The sequence below is a fragment of the Squalius cephalus genome (genome assembly GCF_949319135.1).
Source record: "Squalius cephalus genome assembly, chromosome: 18".
Taxonomy (NCBI): Eukaryota; Metazoa; Chordata; class Actinopteri; order Cypriniformes; family Leuciscidae; genus Squalius; species Squalius cephalus.
The window spans coordinates 7,946,235-7,959,112 of record NC_137139.1 but is presented as its reverse complement, the minus strand read 5'-3'; the positions used below and the strand labels follow the sequence as shown (position 1 = coordinate 7,959,112).

The following is a 12,878-nucleotide window of genomic DNA, read 5'->3' as shown; positions in this document are numbered from 1 at the left end:
GAAATGCTAGAGATTGCTGTGGGTTTCTCAGGATGTTTTTGAGATCTAACTCTGGGAATCAAATATGCAATTGCAGTGGGTTGTAGTTTTTGTGTGTTTTCAGAATGAATGACATTGTCTGATTTGTGACATTACTTTTTATGCAATGCTACAGTAAATATTGCTGTTCACTTTCAGAAGTTGTAGTGATGCTCTCCCAGAAAGAATGTGAAATATGCATGTTGATTATATAATGTAAACATATTTAAATATAATTCAAATTAATTTTGCACACTTAAAGAATCATCGGTAACACTTTACAATAAGGTTCATTAGTTAATATTAACTAACATGAACTAATCATGATCAATACATTTGTTACAGTATGTATTAATCTTTGTTAATGTTAGTTAATAAAAATACTGATGTTCATTGTTTGTTCACGTTAGTTCACAGTGCATTGACTAATGTTAACAAATACAACCTTTGATTTTAATAATGTTAGTAAATGTTGAAATTAATATTAGCTAAGATTAATAAATGCTAAAGAAGTATTGTTCATTCTTAGTTCATGTTAACTAATGAACCTTATTGTAAAGTGTTACCGCATTATCGTATCACATTATTTAACAAGATATGGGAAATTGCAATTTCCTTCAATATCGTCTAACCACTTTGGGCTTTTTTATCTTTCAGAAGATTATCCATTCTCCACTGATGTTTTACCGCCACTCCCGGAGGTCCCTGTTGCAGGGCCGGTCCTGAGCCAGGCGGGAGGTCCCATCAGAAACTCTGCCCCGAGATATTGCTCCTCACGCAGCATGGACTCCACGCACTGCAACGACCGGCCGGTGAGCTACGGCTCCACGTCTTCGTCCGCCTCCTCCCGGGACAGTCACTGCTCGCTGGGGGGGCGGCCCGTGTTAGGCTCCACCCCTGAGCGGGATCATGATTCTGGAGCCATCCGATTGGAGCTGGTGCCTGCCCGACAGCTGGAGGAGGAGGAGTCAGGAAGACAAACACCTACACCCACCAATCAGGGGGACGCAGAGATTCAGTCGCCGGAAGGACGCAAAGTCCAGTATGTGGACCGAGTGGTGGAGGAAATTCTTGAAACGGAAAAAACCTACGTCCAGGACCTCCGCAGTATAGTCCAGGTATGAAAGACACAAAGCATGTGCGGTATCTTCCTGAGCGTGACATATAGCCAATCACTGCGTCCGAAATCGAATACTGTATTTAAAGTGCTACATTTGGTTTGAAACTTTGTATACGCGACCATTAAAAAGTATGTTCTATATAGTATGAATGTCCGTAGTATGTATAGTGTGATGTGAAATTCAGACATACTACCGTACATTTGCCGCATTGTCATTGTCATAATCATAATCAACTTTATTGGCCATGTTTGCAGAGACAAACTAGGAATTTGACTTGGTAACAACAAGGCTCTCAAATTACAACACTCATTGACAACAACAGGCTACAACACTCACTTGACATATAAACACAAAGTAGGAAAAGAATGTCAAAACAAAATACAGTTATACATTTTCTCTGACAATACAGTGAAAAAACAAAGTGCAGGAGGGAGGATAGTGCAATATCAGTATTGTCTTAGAATTTTTAAATAAAAAAACAATAGAGCAGTGCAGTTCCTTACAATGGTAATATATTATTTAATTAGTGCATTCAATAGAAAATTGAAGTTTGCATGCGATCTACCAGCGTCAGTTGCGCCGCTTCACTTCCATTCACAAATCCTCTCCTGTGGCCTCATGGGATAGTGAAGGGAAAGTAAAGTGCGCACTTCAGAATCTCGACGGAAGTAGTACGTGATATGTGTACTGTCACCTACTGTTTTATAAATACTATGAATAGGGACATACTTCTTTTGTCACATGCTGTTTTTCGCCTACTATATAGCAGTGGTTCCCAAACTGGTATACGTGAGGTAACAGAGGGGGTATGTGAACAAAATGCTTTGAATGCTTTGTTTTGCCATTCATTTAATTCTACTCCACCTTGAAATAACAAGAATAACCCGAATATCAACACGATTGCAAATGTGACACTGATTTTATACATCTCAACAAATCAAAAGAAGTGACGTACATTGCAAACACAGTATTGGCAGTATAGTTTACTCAATTTTGCAATGAAATGATAGTTCTAATGAAAGCCACAGCGGACCTGCAACACACAGTGTTTCGTGAACAAATCCGCGGCTTTGAAAGGATCGATTCAATGACCCAATCATAAATATACATCCACTTGCTCCGTTACCGATTGAATGAACGAACATTTTTGTCAGTAATTTCATTGATGAGATTTATCCATTAATATGTTTATAAGACTTTTTTGTCCTGTGGAACACGAGAGGAGAACTTTTAAATACATTTAATACATTTGCAAGCGGATGGTTATTCATATTCATACCGTCAAGCTGTAAGAAGGAAAGGATTAAAGTCATTCTTCAAACTTGCAGTGTTGTGCATATGTATGTATATGCAATAACAAATGCCGTTTGCTGTCACTAACATGACCTTGTTCCACACGTCTTGATAAAGTTCAGTTCTTTGAATTATAGCACATTTTTATGTTGTTTTAGAGCTTGATAGCATCTATAACATTTCCTTCTGTGTTCAATGGAAGAAAGTCAAGCATATTTATTATATGACAGGATGGCGAGTAAATGATGATATAACATTTAGTTTTGGCTGAACTATTCCTTGCAAGTATCTTGCAGTGTGTGGGTTTCTCATATACTTGAGATCAAACCTTGAACCTTTGTCCTTAACCATGCAGGCTACCAATCCCCATAAAGCATGAGTACCGGAGCTGTTTGAGTACGAGTGTGTGTGTTTCTTTGTGTATGATTTATATAGCTGTCAAATTTAAAGTGCACATGGCTGTCATTTGACCTAGAGAGCGAGGAGATGAATGCTAAACTCTTCTTCTCACCCTTGCCCTGATTTTCTCACTCTTTCTCGGTTAATGTGAGGATGGAGAGTTTTAGGGGGGCTGCAAACCCCTTCCCCACCTACTCCTCTATACACACACATTCACAGGCCCCCTGGCACTAAGAGAGTGATAGATGGTTTGAGGACAGAATGGAACAAAAGGAAAGCAGGATGGATGGAGAGGACAGATAAAGCAGAGGAAAGTAGGTTAGGAAAACAACTTTAAAAGAGAAACACATGAGACTGCTATAAATATTAATACATATTTTATGTAATTTAATGATGTTTTCTTTTAGAAATATGAATCTAGTATTCTTCACACTGGAACCCCTTACATTGTAATCTTAATTTACTTATGTCAATGAGTGAGGGACATTTAGCAGAATTTTAGCTTTGGTTGAATTTAACTTAAAATTAGTTTGAGATCCAACAATAATTGGTGGACCCCTGCAGTAACACAAAGGACCCCTAGAAATCATGGATCCTCAGCTGAAGACCCCTGGTTTAACAAGTTTTAGCATGTTTATATCTAATGTGCAGATTTTTGCTCTGTCTTTGCAAAGAATGGAAAATCGTGAGCATTTTATCGCAATGATTCTCTTAATCTGACCGCAAAGTTTAAAATAGCATGCAAATGTTACGGTAAGTTATTGCTAACTAAAACTTAAGCTAAAATTATTTTTTAAATTGTTTTCTTTAATTGAAATAAAGCTGAAATGAAATAAAAGAAATAAAATATAAATATTAGATGATAAGTTTGAAATGTTGCCTTGGCAACTCTCTGAAATAAAAGTTTAATTACTAAAAAAAATTTTAAAATTTTTTTTTTTAACTTCCTGGGGTGATAGCATCACATTATTTCTCAGTTTTAAAAATGAGACAAACCTCTAGGTCTGTGTTTATGTGTGAGCGGGGTGTTGACACGGGGTGTTGACACAGGGTGTGTTTTAGAGTAGACACAGAATGATTATTTTACACTGCCTGGGGGTGTTCAGGTAAAGATTTGTATCTGAGTGAAAGAATCACTTATCTCGTCTGTCATCCAAAGAGAGAGACAATCGCATATAGGGCGGAGCAGAAGATACAGCACAAATACAGATTCTGACATGCTTTGTTTGCTTATATTTTTGTGAGAGCTCACTGGGGGCTTCTGTAGTTCATTCAGGTTGTTCCTCCATCCTTAAGGCCGTGACACACCAAGCCGACTTAAAAGAGCTAGTGGCGACAAACACTTGCGTGCTGCGTCTGTGTATGAGGAAATAACTGTCTATATCAGCGGGTATCGGTAGTCTATATTCATCATTCAAAAAGAGAAACCGAAACTAGGACTGCAGATAAACAACCCGTAAACAAAGCATAATTTGCTTACTATTTTGAAAATCAATCACGCTGATCTTTCTTCATTTCAGGTAGCGATATGTTCTTTAGAAAACAGTACATAGATGTGTTTCTACAGAACTAGTGTATGAAAGCCTCTTTGTGCAACTCAAAGGTGGTGTTTATGTTCTGTATCACTGGTATCACCAAATGCAGCTTCTGCCTTTTTGGACGGGAGGTAACAATACTGTCTCAGCCAATGCTTTGTATTTGGTTTTTAGAGTGCAGTATTTACATATTGTGGCCATGAATTAAAGGATTAGTTCACCCAAAAATGAAAAATTAAAATTGTCATTAATTACTCACCCTCATTGGTTCTTGCTGAAACTCAAACGTGTCCAAGACTTTTCAAATTCATTGTATTAATTTGTTCCCTCGTTCAAGTAAAAACAAGGCCACGTTTGTTTAATTAATTCCCCCAGAGTTAGATAAGTCCATACCCTTTTCATCTCCGTGCGTGCCATAATTCTGTCTGACGCTAGCCTAGCTTAGCACAAAGACTGGAGGTAAATGGCTCCAGCTAGCATACTGCTCCAAATAAGCAGCCATCTTCTAACCGTATCCATACTGGGAACTATATTCTCAGAAGGCGAAGCATTGCTACTTCTGCAGAGTGACTATACAAATCACAACATGTAAATAGGAAAATGTTGGCGTTATTTTGTCACTTATTGGGAGCAGTATGCTAGCTGGAGCCATTTACCTCCAGTCTTTGTGCTAAGCTAGGCTACCGGTGGGTGCGTCAGACAGAGTTACGGCACGCACGGAGATGAAAAGGGTATTTATGGACTTATCTAACTCTGGGGGATACGGTGAATAAGTTAAAGTCCCAAAAAGTCGGCGTGTTCCTTTAAACCTTGAAACCCCCAAAGGAAGTGATAACAAAAGGTTTTATGGGTTAAAGTACATTTATACAGTTTTCAAGATTCTACCTCTGACATGAGGAACATTTCAAGAGTTTACACACAACCTTTTAGTTACAACAAAAGTTACGTTATTAGTTAATAAAAGTGTATATTTTCACCTGACGATGAACATGCGTATGAAGCTTATGAATGCTTTCACTGAAGAGGAAACTAAAGCAACAGCAAATTGTTTGAACTAATTTTGTTTAAACTCATTATTTATATCTTCATGTACGTAATGTGTCAGAAGTATATCAGAGAAAACTTTGCTTTGAATAAAAATGTTTAAGATACATTTCCGAAAGAAGATTCCACAGATCATTGACTGTCCCGGCCATTGTATAATTTGCATAATGGATATGGAAAATACCATTCTTTGATCCTTACTATGTGCATCAAAGTGTCGCTCCCTAAGTACTTTACATAACTTGCGGACATAGCTAATCTACTGATGCGCAAATGTTAATGTCAGATGTGAGAGATGAAGCAGGTCTGTCTAAATACGTCAAACCCTGAAGAGCCCAAAGCCAGTGGGGGGGGGCAGGACCCTGTTTGATGCCCATCTCACATGACCCCTGATGAGATTACTCATCCTTTCATCTGTTTCTCCACAGGATTACCTGGACTGCATCAGCAACCAGTCTCTTCTGCTGCTGGGAGATGAAGAGAGGAATTCTTTATTTGGAAATATCCGTGACATCTACCGTTTTAACAGGTACACGGACACATCCTGCTCGTTTCAGGGACAAGCGCATCTGTTAGAAAAGTGTGATGGGTGTTTGCCACTTTCCATGAACTATTAGGCTTTAAAAAAAATGTTTTAGGTAAACTATTCTGTCCATACAATTAAACTACCATACCACCTTCATATGGTGGTGCTTAACAGGTTCTTATCATTTCCAACAATTAAAACCATACAACCGCGTCACACTTTGAATGAAAATAATCATTTAATAATTTGCTATTTGATTAATTCACTCTTACAAACTAAATTTAATGACCAAACTTATTTAGATATGCACAGTCCTGTTACCTTTTGAACACATTCATTAAGCACAATTAATTCATTAAATGATTTCAAACTGTTTTTATTTTGTGAATTTCATGGAAAATGTATGCTCATCAGAAGCTAGAAGTCAACATTTAATCCCAACACATCGAATATCTAGTGAGTGATAGATTAAGGTAAATTTACAACCCTGTTACTTGCAAACCCATTCAGTCTGGTATAGTTTTTTTAATTTAATTTTAATTTGGTCTGTATAATTCTGATGTTTATTGGTAGAACTGACAATGTCCATCATTTGGTAACTTTAAGTGAAGTTGGTAACTTCATATTAATGAAAATAAAGATAATATTCAGCTCATATAACATTTAGTTTGCCCCCTGAGGTTGACGAAGGTTAAACATCTCATTGATTCCATTGAAGGTTAAACACCATTTTACAGAAATGAACAACACGGCTTGCTTTAGGAGTGTCACGTGTACCATATTCAGAGAAAGTGTCTTTGATGGCCTGCTGAGGGAAGATCTTCTGTTTTAGACTGTCTGTTGAATTTGCTGCCATCTCTTCCCTCAGTTCCTCTCACTTCGGACCACACACACACACACACACACACACACACCTGCACATTTTGCCAGACTCTCTCCAAATTCAGCCCACACACATTCACAGTGTTACTTCATATGACTGCAATGCAGAAGTGACCACACATGCATTCACAATGCTGTTCATTCATGGAAGTGGGTCTTTCCTTTACAGTTCATGGCCTACAATACAGAGCACGGATCAGCCGGCTACGTGTGTGAGTAATGATATATAACCAATGTGTGTGTGTGTGTGTGTTTTAGTGATCTGCTTCATGACCTGGAGAAGTGTAACGCCAACCCAGTTGCCATTGCAAAGTGTTTCGTAGCCAAGGTAAAACTCTTGTCTTTTCTTCACACAGACAAACCTTAAAGATCACTCAAAACTCACACTCAGGTTCATACAAACTTTTATTTAAGACTGTCTTTCTTTCATGAAACGCAAATACAAAATTATGAAGAAAGCTCACACATGCTCAAAACTATCACACGGTCACACAGATAAACAGTCAGCATCTCTATCATGCCTATTACATGTTAGAATTAGTTTCCTACCTCAAGAGTCTCCATTGACTGGCATAATAACACATACTTGAGTATGTTTAGCTGTTTTATAGCTCTAATTAACAGCTGCTGGAATGCAACTCGTTTCTGTGGTTTTCTTTCCTGTGGTTTTGTGTGATAATTGCTTTGTTTTGTTCGGGTTATTGTTGTGCTAATGTGGCGTTAGCAGGGGGCTGACAATTTACACAGTGCAAATGAGTGAGGCCCACGAGAACTCACACACCCAGACCAGCCCGAGTGTCAAACTGGCCTTCGGAGGTCTGCTTGTACTGGGTATGTTCATGCCTGGGAAACACTGTTTGAGAAACCACAGAGAGATACACTGATTGGTGCTTTGATTGACACACATGGTTTCCTTTCTCAGCCCGGCTCTCGTTGCATACATACGCTAACACAAGCTTTCACTCAGACACACACTTTGTGGTCAGTGTTTGTAACTGGTTATAAGAGTGTGTTTTGCTGACAAACTTGAAATCAGAACATCAAAATATGATATTTATGAACAACGCCAATTAACTAATATGGCTCTGAGTTTATAAAAGGAACCTAAATCTGTGCATATGTTTACAAGGGACGAAAAAGTGTCCCAAATTTCAATATTTGTCACCTGGAGTTGATTTTTTAAGAGCATATAATAATTAAGGGAATTAACTAGGTCTAGAATGCAAATATAAAAACATCAATTAATTTATTACGTGGACATTTGTCCTTGAATTTTGTAGATGTAATACAGTATATGATTATACTTTTATCCAGGGAATTTTCAGATGTCCACTTGAGTGGACAATATGCGTTTATGGTTTAAACTGAAGAGATACTGTATTAAACATAATGCATTACAAGTCACATACATTGCCTAATCACGTTACTTTTTTTGAAGTTAAAGGGATAGTTCACCCAAAAATGAAAATTAGCCCATGATTTACTCACCCTCAAGCCATCTTAGGTGTATATGACATTCTTCTTTCAGACAAATACAATCAGAGTTATATTAAAAAATGTCCTGGCTCTTCCAAGCTTTATAATGGCAGGGAATGGCTGTTTGACTTTAGAAGTCCATCAAAGTGCATCCATTCATGATTAAAGTGCTCGACATGGATCTGCGGGGTTAATAAAGGCCTTCTGAAGTGAAGCGATCCATATTCAAAACTTTATCGACTAAAATAACTAGCTTCCTGCAGACGGCCATCTAAAATCAATACTTGGAAAATGTTACTGTGATGTGACTCATTAGATATTTCTAGATGCTACCATTTTTACCTGCAAGAGTCTCCTAGGATAGAATGGATGGATATTCCAGAGCAACTTGGCATTTCTGACGGGCATTTTGGGTTCAGAGGGGAAAAATCTACACACAACGTCTTGCCACTTGATGGCAATGTATATGACGATGCACCAGGGTCCACTGTAGAGGTTAATGTGCAGCTATGCCATCAAAACCCATGCAAGAAAATGCTTGTTGAGTAGCTGTCCACAGTAGTGACCTCAATGCGTGAAAGGGTTAATATCGCTGATCAACATAACACATTAATTTATAAAAACTAAACAACATTTATAGGTTAAATCAGGAAGAAAATAAGCTCTTTAAAGGCTTGTGCTTATCGGTCAGTCCTCTTGATAAAGGTTAGTCATCATCAGCAAATACTCCCAGAACCGTGTGTGTGTGTGTGTGTGTGTGTGTGTGTGTGTGTGCGTTTAAAGGCATTACTCAGTTCTGTGGTATTGATATCACAAAGGAGCTTCAGGATTCCAGTAAAAGTGAGAGGTTTTATTACTTCTGATTCCTATCAAAGCTTTCTTGAGAACACTGTCCTTTCTCTCTCTTTCTCTCTTTCCCCCCCCCTCTCTCTCTCTCCCCCCCCCCCCCCCCCCTCTCTCTCTCTCTCTCTCTCTCTCTCTCTCTCAATTCAATTCAATTCAATTCTCTCTAAGGACACCACACGCTGACTCAGTGTATTTCTCTGAGAACAGTGAGGATCCTCCACCTGCTGTTTGCAGTTCTGACAGAAGCTTATAAAACCCTAAAGTAACAAATATTGTTCTGGTCCTGGATGCTGACGTCAATGCAGTGGCCCATTCACACCAAAATGCATGATACAGTTACAGCTCTGACACGAAACTAAGTTGACCATTAGGCTAATGTTGACATTGTGGCACGTGTGTATGACTTGAAGACAACTAGCATTATCAAAGAGTAAGCACACATCTGGTTCCAGACTTTAGAAAACAGGAGAAAATTTAGACATTTTCCCATGGAGAACCTTACACTCGGGTCACAGCATTTATGCAAGGACACACTCACTAATAAAGCTACCTGTGTGTGTGTGTGTGTGTGTGTGTGTGTGTGTGTGTGTGTGTGTGTGTGTGTGTGTGTGTGTGTGTGTGTGTGTGTGTGTGTGTACGGACAGAGAGAGGGCAGATGTGAAAGCTGGCGGGGGCGGCGAGAGACGGGATATTAGAGGAAGAGGATAAACGGCTCTTTGATACTCAGACTCTCTGTACTTTTCCAAGTTCTTTGATGTTCATATAGGCAGAATGAGAGAGCAAAAGACTCCAGATGAAGGAGGAGAAGAGAGAGATTTAATCAGAGCACGCTCACATCTAGCATTACTGTAAACATAACATCAGGACTCTTATTACAGTCACTGCGACCGCCGTGTGTGTGTGTGTGTGTGTGTGTGTGTGTGTGTGTGTGTGTGTGTGTGTGTGTGTGTGTGTGTGTGTGTGTGCGCGCGCGCTCTGAACCTTGTGCTGTAACGCACCATCCTGATGTGACCTTTCAGAGCAAGCAAGCTTATGTGCACAAACAGACATACACACACTGACACTGCCATCTAAATGTTGATATACCCTTGTGGAAAGAAGTACACTTTAGCATACATTAATGAAAAGCATTTTAAAAAAAAAAGAATATACTTAAGTACGAACGGAATGTAATGATTTGGGACACTTAATTGCAACTAAATGAAAATGTATTATAGTTTAAATTTGTATTCAATGCAATTAGCCGAACTTTCGAGTGCTTTTTGACCCACTTAAAGGGTTAGTTCACCCAAAAATTTAAATTCTGTCATTATTACTCCATGTCGTTCCAAACCCATAAGACCTTTGTTCATCTTCAGAACACAAATGAAGATATTTTTGATGAAATCTGAGAGCTTTCTGTCCCTCCATTGACAGCAACGTCATTGCAACTTTCAAGGCCCAGAAAGGTGGTAAAAACATCGTTAAAATAGTCCATGTGACTACAGTAGTGAATGTTATGCAACCTTAATGTTATGAAGCGATGAAGAATACTTTTTGTGCGCAAAGTATCGTACGTCAGAATGTAGGCTCACTATTGGCCAACGCTGGTCATGTGTGTGATGCGTGTGATGCCGATGCTGGTCATGTGTGTGATGCTGGCCAATAGTGAGCCGACGTTCTGACGTAGCTGTCAATGGAGGGACAGAAAGCTCTCAGATTTGTGTTCTGAAGATGAATGCAGGTCTTACGGGTTTGGAACGACATGAGTAATTACTGACAGAATTTTCATCTTTGGGTGAACTAACCCTTTAATTACATGTGGGTGAGTAAATGATGACAGAATATTTATTTTTGGGTGAACTAACCCTTTAAAGTATTTAAAATGAAGCGTGTTGCTTGTCCCTTTACCGTCACACAACCCTTTCTGCATTATTTTTCATTAAGGTATTATTTATATATGCTTATCTAGTCATTTTCCTTGGCTGACCCCCATGTCTTCCATTGAGTAACTAATCCTAATTTCCTTATTGTTTTTCAGAGTGAAGACTTCCACATATACACACAGTACTGCACAAATTACCCAAGGTGAGAAATATGTCCTGTGGTTTGTGGTTGTAGTTCACTTCCTTTGGTTTGTGTGTCACCATCTTTCACTCAATACAGAGCTTTATAAGTCTTCAAGAGCAATGGCTGTCTCAGATGCCTGTGTGTGTGTGTGTGTGTGTGTGTGTGTGTGTGTGTGTGTGTGTGTGTGGAATGTGAGACATGTGAGAGTGTGTGGTCATATTATGTTGTGTATAACACTACTGGAGTCTAGGAGTCTGTTTCTATATGTTCACCCCTGAGGGAAACCCCGTCTCACCGTCTCTCTCTATCACCTGTCCAATCTGCCCCTTTCTTTATTACATTTACAAGTAACCTTTTGCACTTATTTTACCCCTAAAGATGAGATGAATACTATAGTTATGGTGGTCACCAAGATGAACAGGGGTGTGCTTCCCAAAAGCATAGTTAGCCAACTATATGGTGGCAAGTTGCATCATTACCATCATAGTTTAACGATTCGCTGTTTCCTGAAAAACATAGTTGCAATGAACATTCATAAAGGCCCCAATATAATCTAAAATATAAATAATATACAATTATTTATAAAATAACATAAAGCTTTTTTTTCCGTTCTTCGCTTGACCAGTGGTTTACTGTTAGCGAACATCCCAACACCACTCTATTACGTCATCGCCACAGACCAATAGTAGTTAAACTAGTGTTTACTAGCTGTTTCAAACTCCCGAAACGTACACCAAACAAACTTCGATTTGGTCTAATTTTGTTCAAAATTATGTCACACCAGTTCGTCCTCTGAAATATTGGAGCCTTAAGCAGCATCGCAAAGTTAGAATCGTAAACATATAATTTTTCTTGAGCAAAATAAGCTGACATGCAATACAATCTATAGTTTTCATTCCATATAGATACAAATTTCATTCAGTGTCTTTTACTTTGTCAGGAGAAGGAAAGCACCATTTTTGAAGGTGTCCATGTGTATACATGAACTCCAGTGTATGAGATGAACCCGTAATTAAACCCGCGATTTGTCTTCGCTATTTACAGCAATAATCTGACATTAATTCGATCTCAAACAGTTTATTTAGCAGACGTTATTACTCTACCATCTATGTGACGACAAACGTCAGTGTTATTGTTGAACCCACATAGTTATAACTCTTTCCCCGCCATTAACAGAAATTTCTGGTTTTCCGTGATTTCACTGTTATACGGTAGGGGGCGCTATTACACATCTTCTGAAAGAGAACTGAATCTCCAGATCAAAACACATGTGAAAAAGAAGCAGGAACAAGCCATAGCATATGTAAGCAGATGCATATGTAAAATAACACGATCATCAACATTAAACAGCATATAAATCAAAACTGCCTAATGTTACTGAATGAAATGTCGACCCAGGACGAGCGACAGGACTGTGAAGCTTTGGGGTGTTGATGGACTCGATCTACTCCATCTGTGTTTTGATCAGCGTTCTGAATCTGATCCAGATGTGGTCTTTGACAAATAAAGTGATTTTCTCTGCTTTTTACCCACATTCAAGTGTTGAAAAAAATGCATTAAGCTAGAATAAAAACAGCCTCTTTAAAAAAACACTGGCGGGGAAAGAGTTAAAAACACATTTGCTAGCCAGCAGGTGTCAGTAAAAGAAAATCCAAGGCTGCGTTCCAGTCCACTTTTAGACACGAACTT

General features: G+C 38.7%; 1 protein-coding gene across 2 annotated transcripts in view; it reads left to right on the top strand.

Moving 5' to 3' along the window:
• The window catches only part of LOC307145376 (pleckstrin homology domain-containing family G member 1), a 48,552-nt gene that overhangs the window by 22,623 nt on the left and 13,051 nt on the right, over positions 1-12,878 (top strand). For both annotated transcript variants that reach the window (XM_079848453.1, XM_079848452.1), the window contains exons 2-5: positions 676-1,136; positions 5,839-5,939; positions 7,077-7,146; positions 11,161-11,207. In XM_079848453.1, the coding sequence (XP_079704579.1) occupies positions 801-1,136; positions 5,839-5,939; positions 7,077-7,146; positions 11,161-11,207 (554 nt within the window). In that variant the 5' untranslated portion in view covers positions 676-800. The remainder of the gene's footprint in view (positions 1-675; positions 1,137-5,838; positions 5,940-7,076; positions 7,147-11,160; positions 11,208-12,878) is intronic.